The 12,665-nt window shown below is 37.5% G+C and overlaps 1 protein-coding gene across 4 annotated transcripts in view; it reads left to right on the forward strand.

Moving 5' to 3' along the window:
* The window catches only part of SETD2 (SET domain containing 2, histone lysine methyltransferase), a 76,397-nt gene that overhangs the window by 46,932 nt on the left and 16,800 nt on the right, over positions 1-12,665 (forward strand). For all 4 annotated transcript variants that reach the window (XM_042236343.2, XM_042236341.2, XM_015102456.4 and 1 more), the window contains 2 exons: positions 1,213-1,875; positions 12,312-12,360. In XM_042236343.2, the coding sequence (XP_042092277.1) occupies positions 1,213-1,875; positions 12,312-12,360 (712 nt within the window). The remainder of the gene's footprint in view (positions 1-1,212; positions 1,876-12,311; positions 12,361-12,665) is intronic.

The raw sequence follows: 12,665 nt of genomic DNA on the forward strand, positions 1-12,665 counted from the left end.
ACACCTTTCTTGATGTGAGTTTGCCCAGTGGTTTTCCCTGTGGTATCTTTTAAAGGTTAGTACTGGGTAGCCGGGAACTGCAAGAGCAAGATACAATATCATTGTTAAATGAAAGAGCCAGTGCGTTGCTAAAACCATAGTTTTTAAAAGTTAGAAAGCTATATGGAAGTTGAATTCTGAGGTTCTAAACAATTAGTAAAGAGCTGAATTTTGATGACAAGAGTAAGAACATTTTGAGGCGTAATTAAGTGTTTTTAAAGATCTAGATAAATGTTCATTGATAGCATCATTAGTAGACTTCTTATATTTATACCTTTCCACACAATATTTTCTAACTTGGTTTAAATGTAATTCTTTTTAATCATAAGTTCTAATATAATCCCAAAGTCGTTTAATAATATACTTTTAAAAACGGAAATATGAGAGTGGTGAATTGAGTGACTGCCTTACCTCCATCCTTCTCTCGAGATTCAGCAACAAATAGGAATTGGGGAAGCCTTGGGGTTTCTATAAAACTACAGTGGGGAAATACTTTGGAAAGAATTCTTGATTTTCAGAGAGTGGGGATGGATGATTAACTTGGAATGAAGAGAGAATCTCTGCTATACAGCTGTTTGTCAAAGACTAAGGAAGTTAAGTAATATCTGTGTTTTTGTGTGTATATAAGACATTTAAATTATATTTTTTGTTGCATACTTTCCAACCATTTAATCACAATCACTTGGGAAATTTTTTAGAAAAACATACCTAAGATGAGGTCCGGTAGTGATATTTTTCAAAAAAAATCTATTTCGGTTTGAGAACTACTGGTGGAGAATATTAATCAAATTAGTCCTAATAATATGTGAGCAGTCACCTGCTCCACGTTATTTTTTTGCTGGTCAGTCTTATTAAAACATTTTTTCAGGACTTTGCTGGCAGTTCAGTGGTTAAAACTTTGAGCTTCCATTGCAGGGGTCACAGGTTTGATCCCTGGTTGGGGAACTAAGATCTCATAATGCCTTATGGTACAGCTGAAAAATATTAAAAAATAAAACACCTTTCCTTCCATGCTAGAGGAAAGTAATATTATGACATTTAAATCTGTCTGTGATTATAAGACTTAGATCTTGATTTAATAAGACAGTAAAAACCCCTGATTCTACAGAGTTGAGCTGAGTCTCATGAAAAGTTAACTGTACAAAGTGATTTTTTTTTATTGTGTTTAATTAGATTATAAAGACTCTGGAACATTTACCTATTCCTACTAAAAATATGTTGGAGGAAAGCAAAGTACTTCCTATTATTCAACGTTGGTCTCAAACCAAGACTGCTATCCCTCAGCTGAGTGAAGGAGATGGGTATTCTAGTGAAAATACATCACGTGCTCACACACCGCTCAACACACCTGATCCTTCCACCAAGCTGAATGCAGAAGCTGACACAGACACCCCCAAGAAGCTCATGTTTCGCAGACTTAAAATTATAAGTGAAAATAGCATGGACAGTGCAATCTCTGATGCTACCAGCGAGCTGGAAGGCAAGGACGGGAAAGAGGACCTGGACCAGTTAGAGAATGTCCCCATCGAAGAAGAGGAGGAGCCTCAGCCGCAGCAGCTACTCGTGCAGCAGCTGCCCGAGCCTAAAGTCGACAGTGACATTGCCGCAGAGGCCAGCAAGCTCCCCACGTCCGAACTGGAGGCTGATGCTGAAATAGAACACAAAGAGAGCAGTGGCGCAAAACTCGACGAACCTATTGCTGAGGAAACGCCATCCCAAGATGAAGAGGAGGGTGTATCTGATGTGGAGAGTGAGAGAAGTCAGGAACCACCAGACAAAACAGTAGATATAAGTGATTTGGCCACCAAGCTCCTGGACAGTTGGAAAGACCTAAAGGTAAGAGAACATTTCTGTTCATTTTAATCTGAATTACCCAGGTTTAGGGTTCCATAAACTTTCAGTTGAATTACTTACTTTTCTAGCTGTATGTACCTTTGAAAAATGGAATGCTGTCTCTCTATCAGCCAATTATACGTGTTTCTATAAATAATGTCTTTTAAACTTTGACCAGAGATACCAGCCAAACCAATACACAGATATCCCCTTTTTCCTTGCTTGCAAAAATATATCACAATGGTAAAGTTAGTCATTCAAGTGGTCTTCACATTAAAAACAAAAATTCTTTGAGCAATAAACGTGAGTCTACATTTGAAGAGTCTATGTAAGAAAAAAAATGAATGTTGAAAATAGTTGGGAATTAATTTCTTGGATTAACTAGAAATTAGTTAAAATTAATTGGAAAGCCAGGGTACTCTAGCAGGTTCTCATCAAAAATGACTGAACATAAATTATCTGCTCCAGTAAAACAACTTTATATGGAGCTAATTCATATCAGTTTTATTATTGTTTCTGAACTAGGCCTAGTTTTAAAAGCCTGTTTCTTTGGCCAAAAGAAAAAAACAGAGTTCTGGAACCGTTACATCTAATACATATATAATCATTTGTTCAAGTATGTAGCATGATGTGCAGGGTTTTCTTTGCGGAGAACCCAGTCTGGGTCTTGGATAAAACACAGAAGTGAATAACAGGATGAGCCTAGGAGACATATGGTAAATTTTGATTGTAAGTGATCTAGATCTGGGATCCAGGTCTCGAGGGCTCTGTGGGAATAGGTTGCTACCCAGCCACTTTTTCTGTTCGTCCTTTCTTCTATCAGAGGTGAACAACCAGATAAACCAGGAATACAGATTTGTAGCAAAATGGACACCTGATCCTCTCAGTTCCCAATTTATGACTACAAAACTCACTCATTATATCCTACCATTGGGCCTGTAGGGAACTGTCCTTACACTGAGCAGAATGAGTAGTCGGTTGTTTGTGCACTGTGCTTATTTTTGCATTTGTAATTTACTGTGTTGAGACCCTTCTTAAGGATGGTGTGGTTTCAGCTCTCATTTGCCCATATGAGCTCTTACTCATGCTACTCTCTTTGATCACTTACAGCTCAGCATAAACTCAGCCTTCTTAAGCCTTATGAAATCTGACCTTTTATAAATACAAAAGGAAAGATTCAGAGTTAATCTGTTTATGATACAGCATGTGGACACAGGGACTGGAATTGCAGTTAACTGAAAGAGTTCCTGGGGCAGTCACATGTGTGAACCTTTATTTAAGGCCTGCTTTGTTGAGGGCAAAGAAGTCCCTGGAAGAAGTCCTTCCTCTGTTTGGAGACTACTTTTAGAGCCTGTATGAAGACTGACTCAGTAAGGGAGGTGGAAGTGGAGACAGGCACACAGGTGAAGATAGAAAAGCTCTGACACACCTACTTTGTCTGGTTGACATAATTTTTTAAAAAAAGACATAGTCATCTTAATTTCTTAAAAACTGTCTCTTAAAATTTAGAATAAGCATTTTGTTTCTTTATATGGTAGTTTTTTAATTATAATCTTAATGATATGTTATTCTCTGGGATATCTTTAACTCAGATATGACTGGTACTTTAAATTCATACTCCAGACATAAATTTTTTTGAGTCCTACCGAATTATTTCTTTCCCTGCTTATTGTCCTCCCATCTGAAAGATCAGCGTGGTTGCACAGTACTATCTGGATTGATCCTCTTGAGACTTAAAATTTTACTTGTACCTGAAGCATATCCTTGTTCACCTTCATACTTTGGATTTATCCCAGTTCTTAGCATAAAGGAAGTCATTAAATAAAATCTTCCTTCTTCAAAGTTTATAATTTGCTCTGGAATCATTACCCATCTAGAATCGCAGTACTGAGAAATGTTTTTGCTTGACTGAACTGTGATGTTGTGTTATGCATTGGTACTGGAGTTCTTAATTCATCTGTCATTCTGATTAACATTTACCATGGTTCTAATTTCAAACCTGATTACAGTTGTCCTTAAAATATATATACTTTAGCTAGGGATCCATAATTTGAACATGTTTTAGAGAAACACCTTGCCTTGATATGATTTGTATATATCCATCCTATTCCCGGCATTGAGAGAGTTAACTACTTCTGTCTGACTTCCACCTATGTGTTCGAGTGAACATTGGCAGAAAAGAAAATGTTATTCAACCAACCTTTTTTAAGCACCTGTTGGCAAGCACTTGTTAGTTGCTGGTGTTAATTCCAAGATTACACTAAAAAGCCTTGCTCTAAGACTGTGGTTATGTTAGCCACTCCAAGCTTCCTTGACCTTCCTGGGCCACTGTAACATTGTGTTCCACTTGGCCTGTCTACGTACTGGATGGAGTGAACCTCAAAGAGGTTGCTTCGGGTTTCTTAGCCCTTGCTTTAACTGTGAAGGCAGACATAGGGACCACCAAGGAATGAAAGAGGGTGGGAGGGAAGGGAGTGGAGCTTCGGGAATGACTCTGTCCTCGCAGGCCTGATGATGACCCCCCTTGTAACCTGAACCTTTCCATCCAGCTTCTCAGGGCAGCACGGAGCTTGTTAACATCACCAGCTGACCATGTGTCTCCTTTTCTCAACTCCATTTCCAACTTCGTGCTGAAGAAACACAAGAACCTAGCGTGCATTCTGTGAAGAAACAGGAAGATGGTTGGGAAGTTGGATGATGCATGAAAAATAAAATAGGTGAAAAGAGGACAGAGGTGGTTAACTCACTGGCGCCGGCGTTATTTTGGTGTGTCCATTGCCGACAATGGATGTCGTTCTGGGAAAATCCCGACTCCTGGCGAGAAAGGATTAAGTGAGCTACTTTTTCTATACCTCTATACACAGGACCACTGCCTTGGTTCCACAAGGCTTACACATTTTTGACTCCTAAAGTAGACCTCAACAAGAAACATCACTTAGCACATTGCTACACATGAGCATGTATTCATTTTCACATGCGGATCAACTGGGCGACATTTTCAGCAGGGGCATGTGCATATATTTCTGTTGGTAAAGGAATTATTGTACATCACCCCTCGTGCTGAAAATATACCCTACGCTTCACAGAGCAAAACAGCTGGTTATAAGTGATGATTAATTATAATTTGACTGGAAAATCTTCATTCATTTGGATCATGAGAAGAAGAGGTAAGGTTCCTGTGCATTTGGCAGTATCAGTTGCAGGTAAACAGCTGAGAGACTGATGGCTAGTGATTCCAGAGCCTCTTTTATGAACACTTAAGTCACAGGATGTGTGTCTCTTTATGGTGAAGTTTGAGTAGTTACTTACTTCTGGATTAGGTGATTTAAGGAACATTTTGTATATGTGATAAGGTGGACTTTTCTTGAGGACCATCCTTATTCTTTATATCAAGACATTATCTTTCTTTATTTATCTTTTAAGTTTTGGTTTTCTGGCCGAGAGGCATGTGGGATCTTAGTTCCCCAACCAGGGATCGAGCCCACACCCTCTGCATTGGAAGGTGAAGTCTTAACCCCTGGACTGCCAGGGAAGTCCCTCAAAACATCTTTAATTATTAAACATTATTTTGCTAGAAAGTTAAGCATCGAACTCTGTACAGAAGTTTTAAATAATATAGAGCTACCCAACTATAAAGTTTTGAGCTTGGGGGAATTCCCTGGCAGTCGAGTGATTAGGACTGCGTGTTTTCACTACTGAGGGTCCTGGTTTGACCCCGAGTCGAGATTCCACTAGCCTTGTGGCCAAAAAAAAAGGTTTTGTCACTGCTTGGAATTTTGGTTCCTAACTAATATTATATGTGAAATCTACTGTGCAACATTTCAAAATGAAATGATGTGCCCTGAATTTCTATAAATTTCAAAATCGTTAGTAAAGATTATTCTGTATCCATAAGGATCAATATTAGTTTTCCTTTTTCATTAAAATTCAGAATTGCCCCCAAAGAACACTATTTTGGATACCACTGTGTTGAATTTTTGTAATAAATATCTGACTTGATAAAAGACCAGCATGGTTTATAACTTATTAGTTTATTATCAGATAATATCTAAATTATGAGTTGGCCCAATCTGCCACACTGCTTTTTTTGTAAATGAAGTTTTAGGGAGAGCAAAGCCAAATCCATTTCTTTACATACTGTCTGTGGCTGCTTTTGCACTGCACTGGTAGGGTTAAGTAGTTAGTTGCACCAGACTGGATGGCCGACAAAGCCTAAAATATTTACTGTGTTGTTTTTCACAGAAAAAGTTTGCCAACACCTAACCTAAATGATACAGAATCTGACTGCTCGAAACATTCCAATTTTGAATGAAGTCATTTTGACAGTTTATTCTTTTACATGAGCTCTTAATTCTATTTCCCTAAAGACATAATGATCATGTTTCCATAGCCTGTGAAGTTACTTTTTTTTAAAAAAGCCTTGACTCTGTTTAGGATAAGTTACTTTGAGTGATTTGGATGTAGGACTTATCTTAAGAAGATTATATACGTTATAGAATCTCTGGGCCCGAAAACACCTGTAATGAATGTTGTTTTTCCCTCAGGACCATGATCAAGTTAGTCGGAAACTTAAGTTTTTCGAGTACGGATAAGTTGGTATAATCCAGTTTTATATATAACCATAATGAGACTATATAAATTTTCCTTCTTAATGTTCTTTTAAATCTGATGTAATTTCAGATTTATAGGAAAACTGAAAGAATACTATTCTTTATGTATTCTTCATGTAAAACACATTCCAGTGATAAATGTAGTTAAAAACAGTAAAACATTCCTCTAAACCTTTCATTCAGATTCCCCAGTGTTAGCATTTTACCAAATTTACTTCATCATTTTCTTTTTCTTTTTTTTTAACTTTTAAAAGGAGCAAGTTAACAGATCTGACGCCCACTGTGCCTAGATATTTTTAAGTGTTTATTTCCCAAATACAAGGATATTCTTGTGTATAACTTCAGTGTTCTTACCAAAATCAGCAAATTGCAGTGAAACAATACTATTAATCTTTTAAAAAGGCCTCATTCAAATGTTGCTAGTTGTGCATATACTCTTCTCTATAGAAAAAAAAGAAAAGAAAATTTGTGATTCAGAATGTAACCTGAGATCAAGTGTTACATTGTTTTATCTCTTTAGTACCCTTTAATCTGAAATAGTTCCTCAATCTTTGTCTTTTATAAATTTCACATTTTTGAATATTCTAAAATTTTTCTAGAATACCCCTCAATTTGGTTTTATTTATCTCATTACTGGCATTGTCAACTTTGATCGCTTGGTTAAGGTGGTGTCTCCTAGGTTTCTCCAATGTAAAGTTACTGTTTTCCCCTGTATAAAAAACGTGTCATATAGGAGCACCTTTAGAAATTACAAATACTTGGTTTTTTGTGAAATTTATCCACCCATTGATTTGGCCTGAATCTCGTGCAACTATGGTTTTTAACAAATGGTGATTTTCTAATCCAGCCTTCCTTTTTCTGTATTTCTATACAGTGGTAGCAGATTTACCAGGTTCCTAAAATTACTTGCTTAGACACCTGTTTCTCCCTACAGGACCATGAGATCTTCAAGGGCAGAGACTGTTCTTTAATCCTTGTAATAAGAGTTACTTTTATCATGGTGTCTTGGTAGTAATAGTTGTAATAATGTTACCACTTACGAATAGTGAATGATACTCTGTGCCCCTCCAGTCTGTGCTACATTCAGTCTCCAGAGTGATCATTTTAGAAATATACCTGCATTCATGTCAAAGTTGTACTGAAAAGTTTTAAATGGTTCCTCATTACATTGTTAAATTAAGTCCATTTTTCTTAATGAAGCTTGCATACCATGTCATTATCTGGTCCTTATTTATACATTTGCACCACAAGCGTTTCTGATCTACCAGTGGGATGATACTACTAATGTTCATGCACATATACACACACACACTCTGTGACTCATTTCTGAGAAGACTTTCATTTAGATGTCTCTTCTCACTTAAGTTTCATCCTTTCCCCTGAAAGTCATTCCTTTTCCTCGAAGACAGAGTATTCTGCCTTTTCTTTATGCTCTCATAACATCCTTTCCGGTCACAGCAGATAACATTTCGTAATGGTACATTGTGCAGGGCTTGGCTTGGGTCTCTCGTGGTCACTCAAGTCTCCCCAGAGCACTGAGAGAGTGTGGTATGTAGTTTGGCACTTCATAAATATTTGAAGGGTGAAGGTCCTTCTTTTTCCGTTGTACCACACTGCAGCTTGAATCCATAGTATGTATATTGTATTTGATAGGTGGTCAGAAAATACTAGAATGAGTGTCATGTAATCTTTACAGCCCTGTAAAGTAAGTGGTGGTGTTTTTATCAACTGTAAAATGGAAAGAAACATGCCGATGCGGTTGTAGTTTAACTTTAAGCGACATAGTTGAAAATTAATTCAGGTCTTCTGATTTAAATCCCACATTCTTTCCACTCCTTTTTCTGATCCAAAAATAGTGATTACTATACCCTTCCTGGTCATAACTTTTCTTCCAAGGAGTAAGCGTCTTTTAATTTCATGGCTGCAGTCACCATCTGCAGTGATTTGGGGGATGGCATCACTGACTCGATGGACGCGAGTCTGAGTGAACTCTGGGAGTTGGTGATGGACAGGGAGGCCTGGCGTGCTGCGATTCATGGGGTCGCAAAGAGTCGGACACGACTGAGCGACTGAACTGAACTCAACTGAAATACCCTTCCTGGACAACCCGTGTTACGTACCTTTGCTGAATACTTTTCAGATTTCCTTCCATCTGTTTCTGTTTTAGTAGCTGATAATTACCAAAGTGAAAGTGTTAGTCACTCAGTTGTGTCCAACTCCTTGCAACCCCATGGACTGTAGCCCACCAGACTCCTCTGTCCATGGAATTCTTCAGGCAGGAATACTGGAGTGGGTAGCCATTCCTTTCTCAGATTCTCTGGGATCTTCCTGACCCAGGGATTGAACACAAGTCTCCTGCACTGCAGGCAGATTCTTTACCATCTGAGCCTCCAGGGAAACCATTCTTAAATCATAGAAATGACCGTTTTAGTGTTTTGTTCAAGTATCTTTTCTCCCTTAATGCTGTAGAGATCAACCTATGATCCATGATTAAATTTAAAGGGATTTTTCTTCCCTTTCTCTTTCCTTTTTCTCTCCCCTTTTCTCCCTCCCTTTAAAAATGTGAAAAGCCATTCTTAGCTGGGGTTGAAGGAATACTTAAAGAACCAGGCTGCAGGTCAGACTTTGGGGTGAAGTCAGTAAAAATAATATTGAAGAAGTTGGAAAAGAAATACACAGGAATACTAGTATACGAGAAGCATTTTCAGAGAAAGTAGTGAAAAGATTCTCATGTACTCTTGGGTAAGAGTGTTGCATCATGTTATCAGTTAATTACTTGGAAAAAGTATAACAAAAACGTCACCAGTTGACTCATCTTTTGGGGGGAAGAGTTGAAGTTTTCTCTCAACATAATGATTTCAGAATTATAAATAAATGTTAGTGAGCTGGTGAATTTACAGATACAGAATCTCTGGATAAAGAGGATAGATAGAATTATGAAATACGTGGCTTTTTGTGTCTGAGTGCTTTTACCTAGCATAGTGTTTTCAGACTTTATCCACGTTGTAAGCATGTATCAGTAGTTAATTCCATTTTATGGCTGAATAATACTCCATTGTACGGATCCGATTTTCTACCTATCTTAATATGAGCCAGAATGAGATTGCAGGGGAGAAGGCAGCGATAAACCCAGATGCAGACTTGCTAAGTCATAATCTTTTTGTTGCCTATTTGATTTGTTGTTCAATCGCTCAGTTGTGTCCAGCTCTTTGTGACCCCATGGACTACAGCACGCCGGACTTTCCTGTCCTCCATCTCCTGGAGTTTGCTCAGACTCATGTCCATTGAGTTGGTGATGCCATCCAACTGTCTCATCCTCTGTCATTCCCTTCTGCCTTCAGTCTTTCCCAGCTTCATTAGATATTCTTTGCTTTTTTAATCAGAAGTATTTTATATTTCTCAAATCCTGAAAAAAATCACCTTCATTATTTCTCAGAATAGTTCCTTCTCTCCTAGAATTCCTTTTACCTGAAGTTGGCACTTTAACTTCGAGCCTCCATATCTCATAACTGCTTTCACATTTTCTTTTTTTGTGCCCTTCCATTAATAAAAATGGCACCTGGCTCAGAGTCTTTCTCTTTTTTGTTCTAGTCTTGCCATCATTTAGGAAGAAAGATTTGTTTGATGCATACTACACAATTCTGTCTGTACTTGCTAACAGGGAAAAATAGTCTAGTCTTAGTTGTAAAAAAAAAATCTGTTATCACAGAATATATAATCTGATATCTATATAATAAAAGGTAAAATTTAATTATATGTTCATTGTAAAGTATTTTGTTCTCAAAGTCTTACTTAGCTAAAGAACAGTCTAATCAGTGCTAAATTTTTATACTTTCCAGAAAAAGTGATCTTACAAAGTATTGTTTTGTAATTTTGTTTTAATCCTTTTTCTACAGTCTGTTCTGTGATTTCATTTGAAATGTGTTTAAAAAAAAAAAAGAAGAAGAATGTGCTGGAATGCGTTGCCAACAAACTTCCCATGTGTACTTTTTGAGACTGTTGGAAGAAAACATCCCAGTTTAGATCCACTCATTGACCTATTGGCAGTAGGTAACATAGTCAAGGAAGAGGGATAGGTTGGAATGTGTAGTCTTCTCTATACATTGTATACAATGTATAGAGTCCTCTCTATAGGCAGCTGCAGTCCAAGAGGAGGAGGAACCCAGATGGCTCTGAACTGAGGGTGTTAACATAGTTCTTTTGTTAGATTCTCCCCTATGAGGAAGAAATGAGTGAGGCCTATTAAGAGAAGCCAGTAGTTCAGTGGTGGTTAATCTTTTCTGGACTTCAGAATCATCTGGGGAGCGTCTAAAAAATACAGATGCCTGGGACTCATTCCCAGAATTTTAGGTTCAGTTTGTCTGGGATAGTACATCTATAAGTTTCCTGGAGTGATCTAATCATGCCGCCAGAGTTGAGAATCCCAGCTCTAGTGGAAATCCTACATAGGAATTTCCACCCTACATAGGTGGGGTGGTGGATTTTTACTACATTTGTGCATAAATCCACAAAACGGCACTCCTTTCCAGAAGAGTACCACTTTGTCATCTGGACAGATGTGCTCTGGAGTCAGAACAAAAGTGCTCTGATAGCATCAGTTGCTAAGCTTTTTAAGTAAGTTTTCTCATTTGTAAAATGGAGATAACAAACTATGAGAGTTGTTTCGAAACTCAAGATTATGTGTTTGAAATGTGCACACAGGATAAGTGCACATTTAATAGTGTCATCATCTTTATAGTAGATAATTTGTCAGCATGCATGGAGTATTATTAAAGGGTTCTCTTAAAAATCTATATTCATATAGATTGCCATGTATGTGTATAGTCCACATTTGGCATTTTTAATGGCAGCTGAATATTACATCTTGACCTTTCCTCAGTTGTGTGATATATGGGTTATTTTCATTTTCCACAGATGTTGCTAGAACCAGAAATCATGTAGAAAGATTTTCCTTGGAGTACAGTTCCTTAAAAAATGAGATTACCAGGTCATATTGTATGTGGTCAGTATTTCAAAAAAACTCTAAAGCAAGGGTTTTATATGATATGCTATTGAGAATGTGTGGCTGTGCTTTGCCCACTCAACCAGGTGACTGGATAAGGAAGAATGTGTCTAAGAGCTGCTTGATGGACTTAAAACAGTGAGAGATTTTCAGGAAGCAGGTTCATTTCTAGGCTTTAGGTTCATACAGCAAGAAAAGTTACCTCAAGACTTAGTCTATATTTCTCAAGAAGAATCTTGATAAGAGTATTAGATGGTATTTGAAGAGATACAGTGATCTAAAATGTTTCTTTTTAAAAATAATAGCAGCAGTATAAGAGTAAATTACAGTTAGTCATTAGCCAAATTGATTCTGTATTTGTAGGAAAATATACTGAAAAGCAGGAGTTATCTTTACACATGTAATTTTTCTGGGATGTGAAGCTGTTATTACTAACCTTTTCTTTTTGTAAGTAGCTATGGCAAGTGAGATGTTCGAATTGTTCATATGAATACTCTCAGTAAAGAAACTATAGATGACTTCATTTTATATGCAGACAGTTTATGGAAATTAAGATTTTTCAGGAGGTGTATTCCTGCCAGAAATAATGCCCTAGTTACTTAATCTGCTCCTTGGCTAATGAGGTCATGCAAGCCTGGTAGCTGTTTAAAAATAAATATGTATTTGTGTTATATATTTTTAAGGGACCAGCCAAATATAAGTAAATTTTTGAAGAATAATTAAATACCAGACTATTCCTCCCCATTTCTTTTTTCCAATGTGAAATCAAAGCAATTATCGCTTCCACTCATCACTAACAACCCTTCTTTTGGTTTGTGTTTTTGCAGGAGGTATATCGAATTCCGAAGAAAAGTCAAACTGAAAAGGAGAGCACAAGTAGGTATTCAGAGATATTTTGTGCATGAAAAAAGTGAAGTGAAAGTGTTAGTCGCTCAGTCATGACTGACTTTGCAACCCCATGGACTGTAGCCTGCCAGGCTCCTCTGTGCATGGAATTTTCCAGGCAAGAATACTGGAGTGGTTTGCCATTCCTTTCTCCAGGGATCTTCCTGACCCAGGGACTGAACGTGGGTCTCCTGCATTGAAAGCAGATTCTTTACCATCAGAGCCACAAGGGAAGCCCATTGATTTTCTATGTTAACCCTCAGTGTCAAGCAATTAAAAAGCTTAGAACTTCTAAC

This window comes from Ovis aries, chromosome 19 (genome assembly GCF_016772045.2).
Source record: "Ovis aries strain OAR_USU_Benz2616 breed Rambouillet chromosome 19, ARS-UI_Ramb_v3.0, whole genome shotgun sequence".
NCBI classification, from domain to species: domain Eukaryota; kingdom Metazoa; phylum Chordata; class Mammalia; order Artiodactyla; family Bovidae; genus Ovis; species Ovis aries.